At 40.0% G+C, this 14,669-nt stretch overlaps 1 protein-coding gene across 1 annotated transcript; it reads right to left on the reverse strand.

Annotated features, from left to right (window-relative positions):
• Window positions 1–167: 167 nt before the first annotated feature.
• LOC102215174 (DENN domain-containing protein 3-like) lies at window positions 168–14,654 on the reverse strand. The gene is made up of 26 exons (XM_013912217.1): window positions 14,559–14,654; window positions 14,289–14,381; window positions 12,835–12,950; window positions 12,561–12,685; window positions 12,264–12,375; window positions 12,012–12,131; window positions 11,807–11,905; window positions 11,200–11,319; window positions 10,932–11,047; window positions 9,543–9,698; window positions 9,348–9,444; window positions 9,123–9,226; window positions 8,595–8,782; window positions 8,303–8,462; window positions 7,930–8,125; window positions 7,674–7,842; window positions 6,415–6,701; window positions 6,156–6,326; window positions 5,407–5,536; window positions 5,149–5,256; window positions 4,703–4,842; window positions 3,621–3,781; window positions 3,344–3,480; window positions 2,253–2,371; window positions 1,749–1,886; window positions 168–1,557 (listed from the first exon to the last, which is right to left on the reverse strand). Exons 1-26 carry the CDS (start codon window positions 14,644–14,646, stop codon window positions 1,348–1,350), a joined length of 3,660 nt encoding a protein of 1,219 aa, XP_013767671.1. The 5' UTR covers window positions 14,647–14,654; the 3' UTR covers window positions 168–1,347.
• Between the last annotated feature and the right edge of the window lie 15 nt (window positions 14,655–14,669).

Consider the following 14,669-nt stretch of genomic DNA (forward strand, 5'->3'; position numbering starts at 1 on the left):
TCACAGATGTTAACACTGCACATGTGATTCAGATGTTGGGTTATCAGTTTTAATGGTTAAGGATAACCTTTTTAAATTAATTTGGCAGAGGTCTTTATAGCTAATATGCAGTGCAACCGTCATAAATACAAGCACACACAGATATTTTAGAAATTTGTCAAAAAATAATTTAAACTAAAATTATATCGTTTATTAAGCAAATAATAAACAATTTGGATTTTTACACCCAAATTTGAGCTGGCACATTGGACTTCTATTCAAATTAAAATAATTCTTTGATTTAGGATCTTAATCAAAAATCAAAATTAATGATTTTTTGCAAAACAGTACATTTGCAAATTTTTGACTAACAACGATATTTTGGCATTACAAATATAACTTTGATTAAAGACCTTGCACACATTGGTGTATTGACGATTAAAAACATAAAAAATGATTTTGATAACTACGAATACTGTTAATTTGCAGCAGCTGTGACATAAACCTTACACTGGGAGGTGGTCTAATACATTTGTTAAGCACTGTGTGCAAAAGAATTTCTCCAAGAGAAATTTGATTTCAGTTGTTTTTGAAAAACACCAATAAACTGACAACAATTCCATGTAGAACTGATATTTAAAGGATGGGAAGCATATGAATTAAAGTTTAAAATCACACAATCATGTGGTAGATTGAATCTTTTTACATGTTGTGAATATGCAAAAATTAAAATCTCAAAATGCCATGTTTAAAGGGCTTTTTGAGATTAGGGGTTTTTTGTTCTTAGATATCATTTACATTTGAAATATTGGTACAAATGTTTTCCCCTTTTTTAGTCTTCAGCCTTTTCAACTTTGTTGTATTACTATCACAAATGATCTGTGTACAGTAACAGATAATGTGTCTTCAAACATGAGATATGAATTCATTTCCTGTGATATTTTGCTGTTTCATTAAAAAAGAAAAGTGTTGCAGCTCTTTTGAGGACTCCTTTTAGGAGTTTCCACTTTTTCCTTTCACAGAGGTAAACTTTGCATTAAAGTCTATTTTGCCATTATTTAGTAAAAGTCACGCTTAAATACGACTTGAGTAACGACTTAAACCATAAATATTTTAGACAAGTGTTTACTGATGGTGTGAATAAATGAGACGTAGGGTCATTTTTCTTCCACACATTCTTTTTTCAGCCAGATGAGTTGCACCCTGCTTTTTCTTTTTCTTTCTTTTTTTACAAAAACAAATGTAATAATAATGCTGGTTTAAGACATGCATTGGCTTTCAGACTAACAAAACTGTTCAAAAATAGTAATTCTAGTAGTTCTTTTTTCTCTTCTTCTTCCATCTCTTTGGATCCTTCTTTTTCGGACTCTATTCGACCTTCCAGATGGCGATCTTGCCGTCACGACACGCAGAGCCACTGAGGACATATCGATCCTCGGCAGAGCAGAGCGTCTGAATGCTGTCTGAATGGGCCTGCAGCTCCTTTGCTACCGTGTGGCTCTCTATGTCCACTACCAACACTTGGCTACTCAGCTGACCATTACACTGACCCCCAGCATCACTCCTTCCAACCCAGATCTAAGAATACAAAAGGACATCAATGAAAGGTTTCATTGGATAAATGAAAAATTTTGAATGATTAAAACAACTGAATGGTTGACATGTTTGTGTAAACCTCACAAGACATGCTGACAACAATAGTAAAAATATCAATACAAAGCAGCAAACATAAGATCATTTCGTGACCTGACATGCTAATCACAGCTCACCTGGTCTTTGACACGAATCATACATGTGACCCCTGAACTTCCAGGCAGGGAGATTATTTTAAACGGATGCCTGTGATTGTTTGTGTGCCAGAGACACAACTCTACTGAGTCTGCACAGCCTGTCCACAGCTGTCCCCGCTGAAACAAACACACAAAACACATGAACAATCCTGTAACTGTAGGAGTTCAGAGTTAAGAGGTCAAGAGTTAATGTTTCCATTGTAACACCTCCAGATTTGACAGAGAAACACTCATTTTTAACACTCGATTTGAACTACTATCATTTTACACCTCAGAGTTACATTAAAAGAATGTGACTCTACTTAGAGTAAAATTAACTCTACTTTTGCAAGAAGACTATTAACACCAAAACATTTAACACTTTTGAATTTGCTGTGTACACTGTGACTGCATGCCACCTACTGACTGAGACATGGATTGACACAATGAATCACCACTAGCGTTCTTAATTTACAGACATATAAGGAAGGATTGTAAAGTCACCTCTGGTATATAAATGAAGCTGCTGAAACTACTGGGCATGCTCTGTAGGTCCTTATGAAGTGTTATCTTTCTTTGTGGTGTCCCACTCTTTTTCACTTCCACAATGCCGTCACCACAACCTGCACGAACACACATCCTCAAATCATCATCCAAACACATTTGGCTTAAGGTGGCTTAATGTGTAGACATAATTGATCTACTTAGACCACCAAGAAAAAATGTTAGGCATTGTCCCAGATACCTCTGGGCAATGTATGTAAGCAATGAGAACAAGTGGACTGTCATGCTCCTGGGCCTCCAGCCCAGTGTTTTGTTTTGTTTTTTCTGGACTTATTATAAACTTCCTTGGATTTAAGAAATATGCAAATTCAAGCTCTGTATTACTGAGTCTGGAGTTCAGTATTCCCTAGTACCGCTGCACTTTTGTTATTTATGTGGTTAATTCTTGGTTCTTGTATATGTTAGTTCCCTTTTGTGTCCACTCCGTCCTAGTCTCCTCTCCGTGTCTTGTCTCTGTGTTTTGTTACCCTTTTTCTCCCCGGTCTGGTCTCCCTGTGTCCTGTCTCCGTGGCTGTATGGTTTCCCTGTCTTGCCAAGTTGTTACATCTTAAGCCCTGATCCCCATGTTTGTCCCATCCTGTCCCTGTAGTCATCTCTCTGTGTTTCATCCTGTGTTCATCCTTTTTGTGTCCCCTTAAAGTCTGTTAAGTCTCTGTTTTTATAAGCCTTTCGTCTTGATCAAGCAGGTGTGTCTTAGTCTCTGCCTCAGAGTTTATGCTTCCTGTTTTATTTTGACACTCCGTCGTCTCTTGTGCAATATGTTTGGTTTAACTTGCCATGTCTTTGATTGGCAGCTGTGCTCCCACCTGTTTCCTCTTCACCTGTATGTATTGTCAGCATCTCCCTCATTGTGTGTAAGCTTTTCTCAGTCTGCTTTTGCGTTTGTAAATTACCATCAACTCTGCTCTGTTATTGCCTGTCTCACGCCCGCTCTGTGACATGAAGCTCTTGAGAGAGAACTCATTACTCCGATACACATAATCAGAAACATTGATTAAATGAGGGAGAAAGAGGAGAGAGCGTGTACTCACAGCACCACAGAGCACTGTTGTGGATCTGTATGGAGGAGAGATAATCACAGCTGAGTAAAAACTGCCGCTTCACTTTAAGACTGGATGAGTCCCATTGCAGGATCATCCCATCGCGGCTGCAGGAGTATGTCAGCAGGCTGGGAAAGAAGGCTCATTCAATACAGCATCACAACATGTTCATTAACACATTGAGACTCACTGTAATAAGACTGCTCTCATTTTTGTACGTGTGTCGGTTTTTGTGCTTTGTACGAACTACAGATTAACACGTCTCTACCTGTTGGCTTGGTTGCTGGCGTCCACTGTGAGGCCAGTCACTTCATGTCTGTGTTCGGTCAGCTGTTTGTTGCTGGACATGCTGTGAGTGTCGATAATGTAGATTACAGAGTCCTGAGAACCAATCCACACCTGCTCCTGGACCAGTCCTATCATACAGTTCTACACAGAGGATATGATAAGATGTATTTTATTCATCACAAAGCTGCCAAATTTCTATTTTTTACAACAGTTAAGCAGAACAAACAAATAACAAATAGTTTAAATAAGAAGATGAGTATGTAGCTCAATCAAATACACTACATATGTCTAAAGGTAAAAACTAATAAGAAATTAGAGAAGAAATGTTCAAATTAAGTATGAATTTAAATTAGAATCTTAAATAATAATAGATAAAAGTAAAAATGTGATGGGAACTTGATGTATGTAGCTTAATGTAGCTTAATGAAAATCACTATATCTTAGAACACAAAGGCAATACAATGTTGAAATATTGGTATGTGTTTTACTTCTATTACTATAAACCTGCTCTTTTTGAATAATATTAAATACAGAGAACAACAATACTGAAAACAACTGAATGTTGCACGAAAGCCCTCGACCAAAACAAATGTGTCCATCGACTATGCTTCCTGTGTCCCTTCACATCCTCTGCATGGTGTGGTAAACATAGACTGTGGATAAACAATTGGATGTAGCCCTTGGGTCTGAAAAGTGAAGCTAATGTGGAAATGTCCCAGACCCCCTCTCAGCAGAAGGGACAGACATGACCCAGCTTTACACTTGCCATGTATTTGTAACTCAGCATGATATTTCTGGCTACACCTGTGGTCTAAAAACTGGCAGCTTGTGCGATAATATTGCAAGATGGTCTAAAGTTTGAATCACTGAGTACTGTATCAATCTAGCAATGCAAAAACTTATTGCATTTTCAGTATACGAATAACTAAGTCAAAAAGCCATGACACTTTATACACATGTTGTTTGAGATCTATAAGCATGTTTCATTTTCATGAACAAAATCAGTGGAGAGATACATTAAATAGCTCATAGCTCAAATAGTAAAAGCACGCTTCCTCTCACCAGCTGCGACTGTCCAAGCTGGATACAGTCCTGCAGCATTGACCAACTCGCCGCATCAAATACAACCACCTTACCCCCACTGAGAGCCACCCACAGCTTTGGGTTCATATCACCCACTTTGCCAGTACCAGTCAGCTGACCTGAAATGAGAAAGAAACGTGCAAAAAATAAGAAAAAGTGTTCTAAATACATAAAAAAAAAGGATAACAGCAGTCAGTTAACACTGATTTTAAATTCATTAATTAACGCTTATTTCACATTTTCCATACACAGTTTTTTACATAACTATATCACGTGGTAATAGCCGTTTTATATAGTTGTACAAATATCAGATCCTCTTCAAAATAGTGTGTATGGATAACCAATGTTGATATTGACAAAATATAAATAGGTTTAGTGATATTCTGTTGTAAAGGTAAGTAGCCTCCCTCTCATTTCAATGATACCTGGAGTGTAAAGCAGCACATGTACGGTCTGTGGCTCAGCCAGGTCCAATGATGGGTTGATCTTGTGTTTGAGAGTCTCTGAGGTAGTTTTAGGCACTATCATAGGCACTGGCCAGAAACAAGAACACGATAAACAAATATAAACAGCATATACTGAACATACTCTTCTATATTTATTTATTTTTTCTTTTATCAAAATTACACGATTTGACAGAAACAGTCAAAAACAAAACAAAACAACAAGCTCTGAGCCCAGACCTTCTTGTCTGATTTTATCAAAGTAAGCCAGCTTTGAAGCAGCAGTGATGGATCTCTGATTCTGCAGGCAGCCTGTGACAGCATCTATTAGCAGAACGTTGGTCAGAGCCTGAGTCATGTACTGAGGGTCCTAGAGACACAAAGTGAGATTAAAAACCTAAAATAATAACAAAAGGATTAAAAGAAGGGGTAAGGCAGGTTGTACTTAAGAACAGAAAAGTTATGGCAAACCAACAGAGTAGCTAAATCAGTAACACTGCAGCAAAAGCTATAAAAATACTGGTGACCAGTGGTACCCATCAGCCTCCTAGTAGATACACCTATGGTATCAATTTTAAAATGCTAGGCGACCTATTTCTTGAGTTGTTACAAGATTTTTAGAAAAGTTTGAGGTCAGCGTCACTGAGATTCAAACTCATGAGAGATTTTTAGTAGATACAGGTGTGGAATCAAATTCAAAGTCCTACCCCACTTTGTTCTTGAGTTATCAAACTAACAAACTTGGGTGTCCACATCGCCTGCCCACTCGCCAGGCACGGTGATGACAATACCCCATCAGCCTTTTATGGCTGACAGGTAAAAAGTATAATTTAGACGCAGCATGCAAGCAGCAGCCAAACGTCTACGGCTGACAACTTGAAGGACAGTAAATCCTCGATCCTCAGCATTACATAGGTGTGGACTGGGAAGGTACGTCTAATAAAATCACATCTGTTAAACTGTTTTAAGATCATTTGAGTTTTCTGCACCTTGTGTTGATCTGCCATCTTGCGTCCAGCCCACATCTCCTTGATCACGAGGTTCCAAAGCTCAGTCTCTGTTTTTAGGTTGGCCTCAAACACTTCAGGCCTGCGGGATGTCTGGATACGAAGGGATGGAATACGAACGAGCAGAAAGGGAACTGAGGTAATTTTTACCTCCTGTAAGAGATTGTTTATTTATTAACAGACGAGAATGAGAACACACAAGGCACAATTATCAAAAATAGTCTTAAAGATGCTACTTGACCTGTATATCTCTGAACTTTGTGATTTCCAAGAAACCGGGCCGTCCTTCAGTGAGCAAAAACAGCCGTTTCTGCGTCATGGCAATTTTACCAACGCCGTGGGAAGTCTTGACACAGGAGGACAACTTGTAGACACACTCATTATTGTCAAGTCGGTCAATGACATCAGAGGGCAGGTTGACATCTTGTGCTTCAGCTTCCATCTCTTTCCAGAATGTGTAGAAGACTCTGAAAAGTTCAGGGTCCACCTGCTTTGGCTGACCTCGGACAGAGGGGTGTGCATACGCAACTAGATGCAAACAGACAGAGATATAGAAGACAAAGACACCCAATCTTACAATCTTAAAGTGATCCAAACCAAAATGTCAGTGGTTTTTCCTTTGTCCATTTATCCACAACTTTACCAAGAGCTGTGGATAAATGAGGCAGACCAAAAACATACCCATGCTAAGGTCCACTGCTTTGGTGCACAGCTGAAAACAGCTGTTCTAAAGACGACCGGCATAATACTACACCATGAGCAATACATTTTCACACTCAGCACTGAAACAGTTAGCATTTTGAGTCATGTTCTTCCACCACAGAGTGAATTAAAGGCCAATATTTACTGCCCTTTTAGCTATTTTGTTGTTTTTGTTGTTGTTGTTTGCTAGCCCCCTGGGTTTTGCTAGCATTGCTTCTTGCCCAGCATCCAGCTGCCCACAACCCTGAAATCACTAAGCAGTTAAAAAACTGATAAATGGGAAGCTTTGGTTTGTTCACAGAGTTTCTTTTTATATGCATTAGCGTACAGTTTTTAATTTCAGCAGTTGATAAGAGTAAAGAGAATGATCTTAAACTATTAGTCTTGGTTGTACAAACCCAAACTATGGCCTGAAAGACTCAATCTGAGACAGATATGCAAATCAGAAATTATAATTTCTTCGTTAAGATGTAATCTATAGATAAAGGATTATACTAGATCATCTGATAGCTGCTTAAGTTAATCATAATGGCAACTCTGGAGCGTTAATGGAGAAAATAATTAGTGTAAGTAACTTCTGTGTCCATCTTATCAGGTCATCTAATAAAATGACTTGAAAAATGTCTTGGACATTCACAAGCCAATTGTGCACCGCAGCATTTTAGTGAGTTCCCTTGGCTTGCACTCCTGATTACAAATACACACGTAACAGTTTTAATTCTGAGGGATCTTGAGGTTACACACAGCTCATAAGAGAAAGCTTCAAAAAGCAGAAGACAGCTTTTCTGTTTGACTTACTGTCAGTGAGAGCATCAAATAAACGCTGTATGGTCGCCACATCTCTAACAATCCTACACTCTTGAACGCATCGCATAAACTCCTCCTGATACAGAGGCTTACAGGGAAGCTGAAACTTCTTTACATGGTCATCAGGCTCCACCAGCGGCTTCTCATTGTCTGTCTTAACCTAAGGCAGAAAAAAAAAGACAACATCACTGCTTCATCACCAGCAGGTGCAGAACTTCAACCACGATGAAAACGTGCGTGAACCAACCTTGAGGATGAGTCTCTTGAGTTCAGGCCGCCTTTGAGCTTGTTGTCTCTCATCTCTTTGCAGCGAGTCTACGAGCCATGTGACCAAGCTAGTGGGAAAAATTGCAGTGTCGGTCTTATTGAGGTTTTGGAAGTCGCTCAGTGCGTCCAGTCGCCGCGAACACAGTGTGTTGATTAAACCACGCAAGTAGTAGTATCTGCAGGAGAAAACTTATTTTATTCATGTCTCAGGTCACTGGTGTCAGCAACAGCACTGAAAAACTTTATAAAAGAATAAAGCGCAGGGAAAGCTGATTCTAAGCAGCGGGAAGCACATAAATATAGGTGTATATAATATAATATATAGGTGCGTATAAAGAATAACAAGAGAATACCTGGCCAGCATGGCAGGGTTCTCACTTTGGACAGAGAAAATGGCTTTTCCGAACTGCTGGATGAGCTCAATGTAATAACTTTGGACAGAGTGGAAGGACAGAGATGCTGGGAAGTCTGGAAGCTTGAACACCTTTATAGGTTTTGCAGTTGTGCTTGGTGCTGGTAGAGAGAAAAAACACAAAGGGGAGGAAGGCAGATTAGACAGATTTTCTTTGTCTTGACAGTGTTTCCTTCATTAAATCAGTCAATCAAGTATTATATCTAACTGGATATTAACCCCTGGGGTCTCACCGGGGTCAGATAGGAGGATCTTGGAGAGCGGTGTGTTTCTTTGGAAGCCGATAATCTTATCTTCTCTCAAGTTAGGGAGACTCATGCCCAGTCTCTTACTCAGCCTCGTCTCTGTGATGGAGCCCTTTCTCCTGGCTTGAATCTGCTGCATGGTGGGTCTGTGTGGGGCTTCAACCATGGCCTTCATCCTAAAGGATGGAGGATAGAGACAAAAGAGTGCTGCAGAAAAAGTGTTCACCTGAACATTTACCAGCAGCGTAGTTGTCATATACCAACATAATCAGTTATATATTTGTAATAAGCATATCCATCATAACTTTATATCTGAATATATTTTTACTTTCCGGTTTAACAGGTACATGTAAGTAAAGCTGATACAGCCAAACGCGACATCCCTGTAACAGATCCTAACTTGATGAAGGTTGTGGTGCTTCTGAGTTTTTCCAAGAGCGGTTTGACCACCAGATTTGTGCCTCTTTTAATATTATCAGTTACCTCGAGCTCATTAGGTTAAAAAAATGGACATACTTTTGCATCTCAGAACGAGTGCTGAGCTCCATTCGTGCAAAGCTATCCATTTTCCTGTTGAGACGATCCTTGAGAAATGAATGGAAGATATGCGTCTCCAGCACCTGCAACACAGTCCTGTCAGTTCTTTTAATTATGCGTAACCTCTCCAGCATCAGTGTCTGTTGAAAGATGCCGGCTGATCTGTCGCCCTTCTAAGCAAAGCCGCACCGAGTCAGCCTTTACCTTCTTATAAAAAAGTTGCTCAGCTGGCTCTCTGGTTTTCAGGAACTCTTCACTGTGAAACACTCGATGTTCATAATTCAGATGACTGCTCACATCCCTGTTACACACACACACACACACACACATCAGCAAAATATTAACACATATCTAAAAGAAGCATCCCACCAATAGTGGACTGATTAGTAAATTCAGAACCTGAAAATGTTGACAATTAATTCCAGTGCAATCCTCTGGATGTCGTTGTTAAGGCTGCGTTGCCATGTTCGCCTCTGTGCCCGCTGTTCACTGATGTCAGTGCAACTTGCATGGTGGCACTGATCCAAGTCAAAATGTATTCGTAATAACTTACACCTGCAAAATAAATTCAAGTTAAGTGAAAGTACGCCCTCAAACCCTCATCAGGTTCTTATCAAGGTCTACACCATGTTGCTACTTATTTACCTAATCCAGAATGCAGAAGCAGTGTGTGAAAAACTAAGTACACCCTTACTTCTTAAGTAGCAGCCAGTAGCTGCTAATCTAATGCACTTCCAAGATCATCAACAAATATGAGCATCTCTATAAAAGCAGATGTTTTGGCAGTTTGCAGGTCTGGAGTACTCAGCTGTATGTTATTAAAATGCTAAAGGAAAGGCTACAGCAATGATCTTAAAGAAGTGCCTGCTACTACCCATCAGTCACAGAAGGGTTTAAAGCAATTTCCAAACAATTTAAAGTCCATCATCCTACAGGAAGAAAGATTATTTATAAGTGAAAAACTTTCAAGACAGTTGCCAATCTTCTCAGGAGTTGACATCCCAGCAAATTCACCCCATTGTCACATTGTGCAGTGCTCAAAGAAAGTGCCAATAACTCAAGCGCTGCATCTCAAACTCAGGTTAGATGTTAAAGTTCATGACAGCAAAATTAGAAAAAGACTGAACAGAGGTTTCAAATATAAAGACTCTTTTTCTATTTAGAAAAATAAGGCAGCACAGTCTCCACAAGGTTTCTGGCACAGTGTCCTTTGGACAAATTACCAAAGAGGAAATGTTTGACCATAATGCAGATTAATATTTGATGAAAACCAAATTGAGCATATTAGCACAAACACCCTAAAACAACGATCAAGCACGGTGGTGGAGGGGTGATGCTTTGGGCTTATTTTGCACCCACAGGAACTGAGCATCTTGCAGTCACTGAGCTGAACTCCTCTGTATACCGAAGCATTCGAGCGTCAAATGTGAGGCCAACCTTTAGCTGCCCAATAGCTAAAGATGGTTCTACGAGTTTTTGAATCATAAGGTGTACTTAGCTTTTACTCACTGCTTCTGGATCTTGGCTTAGTTTGTAATAAACGATGACACAGTGTAATATGTTCTTGTTCATCTGAGGTTGTAACTAAATAACTGTAAGACCTACTTAGGATGAGATGATTTGTTTTTTAATGATGTATTTAAATTTTCATTTTTATTGTAAAGTCTTACAATAAAAAGAGGGTGTACTTTGGTTTTCACATGACTGTAAGACTCTGACTTTTTAATCATTACCTGGTATTACAGCATAGTATTTACTTTAACAGTTCTTGGCAGTAAAATAAAGTACCTCTGTGTGAAGCAGTGTGCAGCAACTGGAGGAATGTCCGGCAGGTTAACAGTATCAAAAGTAGAAGTGCTGAGACTTCCATTATCAATGTTAATTAAGATCAGATCATCTGTTTCCTGTAGAACACAGTAACATGAACCAGGTTCAAACAATTATAGAACTACTAACTTATATTTGAGCTTGGGGGGTAACTCCATTTCTTAACCTTATCCTTTACAAGAGGTGGGCGAATTAATGGGAAATTTAAAGTAGAAGGTTATGTACTTACAGCTGATACGTCTGCAAAATGACTGAGATGGCAGCCCATAAGAAAGGCTGTAGGAGCCATTAGAAAGTCCAGCATGCCTTTAGCCAGGACAGGAACATATGGGTGCTGCCACAGCAGAGGCTGGAAGAGTTATTAGACAGGCAAGGAAGAAATGAATGGACCAAAGATTAAGGAGCGGATGGCTTTATTATGGACTGAGGGGGTCCATGGTAGTGTTGGCACTTTTTAGACATAATAATTTAGGTTTTCTATACAGAAGCTCTAAAGTTTAATATATGTGACTTTTTTAATGCTTAAAGGGAAATTAATAATTGAGTTATCCATTTTTATATCCCTTACTGTAATTTGGTGTAACATTAATACCAATTAACATCCATCATCCAGACACACTCATTTACATAAGAGGAATTTCATTTTGGCAAATTTTATGAAATACCCATATTCCCAAGGTTTCCAGCTGCACCCTTCCTTTTAACTGTGGCACTGACCCTTTAAGACTTTGATTGTAACTCTCAATACTTTTTTTTTTAAAGGATGGAATTAATAAGTATTGCATGCTTATACTAACTCTAGACCCTTGAAGATATGCTGTGGATTTTGATCTAACCTGCAGAAACAACAACAAGCTCTCTGCCATCAGCGTGAGTCTTGCCCAGTCAGCAGAAAATAACACCACCCGCTGCTCCTGCAAGAGACAAGACAGCACCTACAGGGCGGGAGACAGAAGAACAAAAACAGAGGGAGGGAAGTGGAAATGAATGTGAGTCTCCACTCGTTCGATTAACACAAACACAAAACAATGTGTGTGGTACCTGCAGCAGCTGCTGTGGCCTGAAGCAAAGGAAGGGCAGGTGGAGGTCTAAATCTATAACCGGGTGGTCCTTGTCTTCTCTAGAGGGCAGTATGATGGTCAGAGGACGTATTGTAAACATCTGTAAAACATGTGGAAATGAATGTAGTGCACTGTGCTGGATACACTGGCCTACTCTGAGCTCCAGATTTTGAAGTCTATTAAAGACAAATTTCAAAGTCTTTATTTAAGCCGATTACAAACACACACAAACCAAGTGCAGCTGTCCAGGAGGTGGAATTGGCACAAGTGTCAGTTTGGCCGCAAACTCCTTCACTCTCTCTTCCATGTCTGACAATCGGCAGGTTCTCAGCTGGATTAAAAGACTAGCAAATCAACAGAAAGAGTCAGACGAGAAGAAGGTTCTCTAACCTGCCATAACCACACTTCTGAAAGTCAGATTTCTTACAGCTATTTTTAAACTCAAGAGTCAAAAATGTCACAAAACCCCCTTTTTGATCTTAGCAATTTAATTTGCTGAGTAATTAGGTTCAGTTCTCGGGTTTCTTACCATGAAAGACAGTCTTTGAGTGCAGTGAAGTAAGGATGCTTGGATATGACACAGATGCTGTAGGCACAGAAGAGTTTAGGACACTTTGAAGACCCTCTACCATTTCGATAGAGAGACATCCCTTCCTGTGGAAACACAGATAATCCAACAGGGACTTATTTTCTTTTAAGGGTTTTGTTAGTTTCATGAAACATTACAGTACACTGCACACATGCTGACTGCTTATCTTATTATTATACTATCATATGCAGTATTATGTGTAAGTAATTCGTACCAGTATTGGACGGTAGCACTGCATTACTACTCCATGGGTCTTGTTGCCAAGGATGTCTGTGAAAACCAGGAAGTGGAATTGTTCCTCTTTCTGTTCACTGGTTACTTGGAGGCCACCTGGTTAAAAAATGAAAATGTACATGTGCATTGTGTTTTATGAACACAATGTGTCATTATAGTACCGCTACAGCACACACAGCCAGAAGGCGCATGTGCAAAATCTCTGAAAAACTCTATAATTAAAATATATTTAAGAGAAGACTGTTGGTGTTTTTTGATGGTATTTAGGTGCAGTATATACAGTACAGTGCAAAAGTCTTGAGCCACCCATATTTCTTCATTCCTTATATTTTGCTAGAAAAACAGGGAACAGGTGCAGAAATGTATTGAAACATGTAAACATGAATGGACATACAGTATATAAGGCAAAAACAGAGTTTGTACTATTCTAATGATCTGGTGTTGCATGGTGGATCAAAATAACATGCAGTTAGAAACAACGAAAGCACCTCCACCATTTTTACCGATGCCTGTAGACACTCACTGTTGTACTTCTCTCCTGTTCTCCTCTGTAGATTCACTCTATCAGGGCGGTTGCCACTGATTTTCACTCCAGTTCTTGAGTAATTTGACATACCTGAGGCTTTTCTCCCTGTTTCCTTTCCTGAAGAAAGGCTTCATAACAGCCACCCTTCCACAGAGACCATTTCTGATGAGGCTTCAGTGAACAGTAGATGGACCAGCTGAAAGGTCAGATGCATCTCTGAGTCCGTGTGTCAGGTCTTTGGTGGATTTTTTCTTATTTCATAAGGATGTGACTTTCATATGCTGTAGATTGTTTTTAGGTCTACCGCTTCTTTTGTACTCCACTTGTCCATCCATCCATCCAGCCATTCATTCACTTCCACTTATCCTTTTCAGGGTCGCGGGGGGCACTGGAGCCTATCCCAGCTGTCATAGGGCGAGAGGCAGGGTACACCCTGGGTAGGTTCGGTGAGATAGATACCACGGTGGCCTTGTCAGAGGGGTAGGTAAACCCAGAGTTTGCTCCCCCAAAGTCAACGGGGCTCTGTCTGGCAAACACGGTTTCTCAAACCCTCACCACGGTCCATAGTTGCATCCAGAAAGCCTCACCCTGGTCAACAGGACTCAGTAGCCCCGAGCGAGCACTCTCGCACGCACGCAGCGGTACCGCCGCCGCCCGAGGGGCTACCTGGTTGATCCTGCCAGTAGCATATGCTCAACACCATATACAAATGTTTGTTGTAAGTTTGCCAATGTCCGCCATCTGAATGTTTCATCCCCATTAAAAGAACCATTACCATGTTCCAGTGGACGTCAGTAACATGAGCTTTCATCGTGCATTGCGCATGTGTACATGTACTATACGTGTGAGTGAGTCGTCTTAGTGTGTCTTTGTGTGTGACGTTGTGTGTGCTATGGAAAACCTTTTACCGGGGAAGCAGAGCTGAGGTAAAGCCATGAGATCGATGTTTTTAGGTACACTGACATCTTCTATTCCTCCTCTTCGACCTGCCTCATCTCCACCTGCAAAAAGGCAGCTGGTTGGAGAGACATAAAAACTCCAAGACACAAAAAATCTATGGTAAGATAGGTAAAATGAAGAAATACGATATTAAAGATCAATAACTGTTTTGTATTTAATAATAAAGTGTTTTTTTCTCATGTTCCAACTGGTGTATTTATGGGTCAAATGTACCAGACCTTGACTGGGTGTTGGTGCAGCTGAAGGAGGCAGTTCTCTCTTTTTCCTGATAAAAGAGCGCCGCAGCTTCCCATGTGATCTCAGCATTTCACTTTCAGCCTGTGTTCTGC

The sequence above is a fragment of the Pundamilia nyererei genome, unplaced genomic scaffold, assembly GCF_000239375.1.
Source record: "Pundamilia nyererei isolate P.nyererei 1_Seehausen unplaced genomic scaffold, PunNye1.0 scaffold00084, whole genome shotgun sequence".
Classification (NCBI taxonomy): Eukaryota; Metazoa; Chordata; class Actinopteri; order Cichliformes; family Cichlidae; genus Pundamilia; species Pundamilia nyererei.